Below are 5,072 nucleotides of genomic sequence, written 5' to 3'. Positions count from 1 at the left end.
GGGACACGGGTTCGTGTCCCGGTCCGGGAAGATCCCATATGCCACGGAGCGGCTAGGCCTGTGAGCCTGCGCGTCCGGAGCCTGTGCTCCACAACGGGAGAGGCCACAGCAGTGAGAGGCCCGCATACCGCAAAAAAAAAAACAAAAACAAAAACAAAAACAAAAAAAATCCATAGTGTAAGGGAAAAGTTGGGAGATACTGTGAAGTGGGGATAATAATGGACTAACTGCCTAGGGAAAGTGGGTGCCTGCTTATGTAGGGTGATTTTAAAGGTATTGGAAAACTTCTGATTGTACAGAAATGTTATTGATACCTACCCACTTGTCATCATGATGCCTCCAATTAAAGTTTCTACTACTAATATCTCCAGGGTATCCTATCTCCCCTTGTCTCTTCTCTCTTTGTGGTATGGAGAAGGCAAGTACTTTGAGCGTGTTAAATGCCAGCTAGCCAGGGTGCCATATATCATTTAGCACCAATACTTCTCTAATTTTAATGTGGATATATGTCAGCCACAGAATGTCACTAGTCACCCGACTCTACAAGGATTGAGTCATTAGCCACCGCCCTTGGTGACCTGCAGCACACCCTGAAAGGAGTTCAGGGCAGAGATCAGGAATGAGGCATTCTGTGCTCTGGAAAAACTGGCAGAACAGGCCTTCAGATAGATATTTTCGGGAGAAAATTGTATGAATCCAATTTCTTGCATCTTCCCATACTTAGACAAGCACTAAAATAATTTAGATATCTGTTCCTCCTGACTAGCAGTAACCTTCTACCAAGGTGTGTGTCTGATTGCAGGTACCCCTTCTCCAAAAGCACATATACGCTGACCTCCTCCCTTACCTCTTCAGAGCTATCTGAGAGGCTGTATCTTGGGGTATGGTCCACAGTAAGTCCCCAAATAAAACTGAAACTCACAGTTCTCAAGTGAGTTTTTATTTCATCTGACATATGAATCACCTGGGTGTCTTATTAAATGATTCTGATTTTGTTGTGTGGTAGGCTCTAAGGTTCTGCATTCCTGTCAAGCTCCTAGCAAATGGAGATGCTGCTAGACTTTGAGTTGAGCTGGAACTTTGAGTTACAAGGATTTAGAAAACAACTGACTTGGCATTATTTCTAATAGACCACTAACAACCTTCATGACTTTTTTCTTTAACATTGATTTCTAAAATGAGCAATTTCTGGTATTATGCTTGGATGTTTAGAATTGTTACACAATACAAAGCAGTAAGTTAATCTAGTATATAGCAATAATAAAAGGGATCATTATTTATTTTTTTAAAAAGGTAGGAAATCCAAGGAGACAAAGAAGCATATTCTTTTTTTTTTTTTTAGAAGCATATTCTTATAGCCACAATTTAATGACTGTTTAAGGTCATGTGCTTTGCAAAAGACCTGCTGTTGATACAAATTGGTTCAGTGATTTCCCATTTCCCATCCATTGCAAAATTACCAGAAGTATCTATTGTATTAGAATGTGAAAGAGGAAAGCTATACTTTGAAAAAGTAATCAAATAGACTAATCGTAGCTTTTTTCTGAAACAATAATTTCATAATAAAGAAGTATACTTAGCATAAGTTGCTGAAATTACCTAATTTATAACCAAATCTAGTATATCACTCATGATCCAACAATTTTATTTTAGACCATCCTTTTTCATTTAAAAAAATGAAAAAATCTAGCAATACATTTTTCCTCTTATTTTTATAATTAACTTTATAATTTTAATGTTGAATAAAATATCATAAACTGTCTTATAGCTATCTTTGTGTTTTCTCTCTATTTACATATAGCTAAATTTTGTATTTTATTTCATTATTGTTTACATAGATATACACAGATTCTATTTGATTCAGCTTAGTAGAAATCATGCTGTTTACCTTTTATCATATTTAACGTTAGGTTAATTACACTGTTTTTAGCATAATGTGCTGTTATGTTAAGGTCACACTAATTCATTAAAGCTTGATACATTTTTAGCTTTACATATGTACCCTACTGTTTATTTTTTTTAAAGTACTCAAAGTAAGAGGTATTTTGTTAATGAGAGGTACTCATTGTCAAGAGTAATTGATTCTACTTGTTTGGTTAACTGATTTAGTAACATATATACCTCCATGAAATTTTTAGAACTTTTTAGAAAATGTTAGTGTGATGTTAAATAAAAACTTCAAAATTAGAGCCCTCCATTGATATGTAACAGATGAAATACATTTGTGCTCTATTATTGATAATAATCTTTATTAGAAGCCAAATGTAATTATTAACAGTATAGTCTAGTAACTTCTAATAGAAAAACAACATGGTCTTTACAACCACTACATCAAGTTAACTTTAAAACCTATATAGTTTTTTTTGTTGTTGTTAAGTCAGATTTCCTGAATGGAACGCTGATTTTATTTAGCTGCTATTTTATTGTATGTTTGGCAAGTTACTTAAATTTTTTGTGCTGAGTTTTCCACTTTTAAAAATGGAGATTGGAGGAAGTAAAGTAATGCATTCAAAGCACTTAGCTCAGTGACTCAGTAAATGTTGCTAGTATCATGATTAGAAGTTAGTAAAAATTTTTAAGCATAGAAACTATGAGTGATTTTTACTCCCTTATGTACTTTTATCGTCTTATACTTTTAGGTGGTAACTTTTCATATGGAATTTCAAGAGTACTACCTCTTAAGACATGCAGTCGACCAATCAGAATTGGTTTGTCAAGAAAAGCTAAGCTTAAACGACTTCATCCCTATCTGCAATAAATATGTTACGAGAACTTAGAAGAAGGTATTGGACTTTAATACTTCAAAACATTTCACATCTATAAATCTTCTGTTTCTTTCTTTGGATAAATGCTTCCTTCCAGCTTAGGAGTTTTGGGCTTTCTTTATTATAAAATATGGAGAGGGTTTTGTGTGTATGTATCTAATATGTGTATCTACCTTTAAATGTTATAAAATATTTCTTTAGTGTTTCATATTGCATTAACAATATTCACATTAAAAAACGATGTTCACATTAAAGGCTTTTCATAATCTTATAAAATATGTCAACTTATTTTTCATGATATATGTATATAAAGCTTTTGTGGAGAACATTGCTAGTGTTTATTGGTTTCTCAAGAGGATCTGTGACTCACAAAAAGGTAACAAACCACTGTTCAAATCCACTCTCCCTATTTTTAAAGTGAAAAAAAAACAGAAGTGCAAAGAGGATGGGTAAGTTTTTCAAGATCACTTAGTCAGGATTGGGATAGAGGCACTCTCCTCTGTAGCACTTTCTTTGTATTCACTTTCTAGTTTTAGTTTCTCCCTCCAGAGTCTATCTTTGGCCCCAGAGCAGAATTATGATCATGTAGTTAATACCTACTATTAACTTGTTTATTCATAAAACAAAAATATTTTGATACTCCTGCTACTGTATTAGGTTCAGTAATAGAAAACGTAAGAAGACATGTATAAGACTGGCCTTGTGGAGCTTAGTTTCTGTACATAGAAGAAATAAATGATATACATAATTTAAAGGTAACCATTAGTAGAGTAATACTTTTCAAAACACTTGGCAAAGAAATAACAATAAAGTGGGCTACTTAGCAAAAAGTAAGGAAAGAAGGAAGCATCAAGAAAAGATAAAAATCAGAAAGCATACAATGACAGAAGGAAGACTGACGTATCAATTCACAAAATAAATATGACTGGATCAAATTATCGTATTACAAGCCAAGGATCTCAGACACATTAAAAACCATTTCAAACTCAGCTCTATACGTTAATTTTGATCCCCCACCAGGTACTTTCTAACTTCAATATCCTGCTCTAATTTCTTGTTTTCCCCCCCAGAACTCATCACCTTCTCACACACTATATAATTTATATCTTGCTGGAATACAAGCTCCTTGAAGGCAGGTTTCTTTCCCCTCCCCCCACTAATATATCCCAAGTGCCTAGAATAGTACCTGCCCCTTGTAAGTACCCGTAAAATATTATTTGAGTATACGAATGAATAAATTTCTATACCTGCTCATAGTAGCTATGTCTTTTTGAATTCTTAATAGCTTTATGATCTTGGGAAAGTCTTTATATCTAAAAAGGGGATAATAATATCTCATGGGATCATTGTGATGATTAAATGAGCTAATACATGTGATATATTTATAACAGTTCTGACAGAACTCCTCAGTAATGAATAACAATATACTGATACATAGTAAATACTCAATAATTAATAACTATTTAGGATGTTTGACTTGTTCTTTAATTTTTTTCCTGTATCCTGAATTAGGTTATCTTTAGGAGTATGCCTATTCCTTTGAGTCTGATGAAGATATTCCTTTAACTTCTTTTCTACATGGGTCCTCATCTTTCTTTTCCTTCTTTTTATTATTATTATAAGTCCCATGTTAGATTTTTCTTTTATCTTATACAAGGCAGGTCTCATCACAATCAAGGTTTGTCTTCACAAACCAAGGTTTGTCCTTTTGCCTTTTCCTTGTTGCTGTGTGTGAATACTGAATTTTGTTCTCATACAAGTTTCTCTAGGGCAAATTTTTGTGCTTCCAGTCTTATTCCTAATTTTAGGAGGTTTTATATATGCTTTCATTCTTTCTCTAATAAATAGTATATAAGTTTACAACCACTATTGGTTCTTTCACACTCTGAACTACGTGATAAGTTTAAATTCCTAGCACATACTGCTGCAGTGGTTTTCCATGCCACTACCGCGCTACTACTTTGATTTGTAGAGCTTTTCTCATTAAAATTTTGAGGAAGATTACACCTCCTCAAATGGGAAATTTGCTCGGGCTAGTGTCATTACTCAAGTACACCTTCCCCCAATACCACCTACCCAAACACACATGTGCACACAGAAACAGACCCCACCTTCCCTCTTCTCCCTAGTTCTGTGAATTCTTGTCTCTGGAATTAGAAAGTTGGAGGATAGGAGGGAGGTAACATTTTGGCTCTTTTGCTTTTGTCTTCATAGCCAGGTTTGAAGAGTCTGCATTGAGGGCTATGGTAGAAGACATTTAAAATTGAAATCCACCCTCTCTCCACATTGTTCTTTTTATGTTTGTTC

At 34.2% G+C, this 5,072-nt stretch overlaps 1 protein-coding gene across 1 annotated transcript in view; it reads left to right on the top strand.

The window, feature by feature from the left end:
- Positions 1-2,758, top strand: part of RAD51AP2 (RAD51 associated protein 2) — an 8,079-nt gene extending 5,321 nt beyond the window's left edge. Inside the window, exon 3 of the mRNA XM_024118598.1 lies at positions 2,640-2,758. Within this exon, the coding sequence (XP_023974366.1) occupies positions 2,640-2,758 (119 nt within the window). The remainder of the gene's footprint in view (positions 1-2,639) is intronic.
- Positions 2,759-5,072: the final 2,314 nt, after the last annotated feature.

The sequence above is a fragment of the Physeter macrocephalus genome, chromosome 12 (assembly GCF_002837175.3).
Source record: "Physeter macrocephalus isolate SW-GA chromosome 12, ASM283717v5, whole genome shotgun sequence".
NCBI lineage: Eukaryota > Metazoa > Chordata > Mammalia > Artiodactyla > Physeteridae > Physeter > Physeter macrocephalus.
The sequence above is the reverse complement of the archived record's forward strand: the minus strand, read 5'-3'. Positions and strand labels throughout refer to the sequence as shown.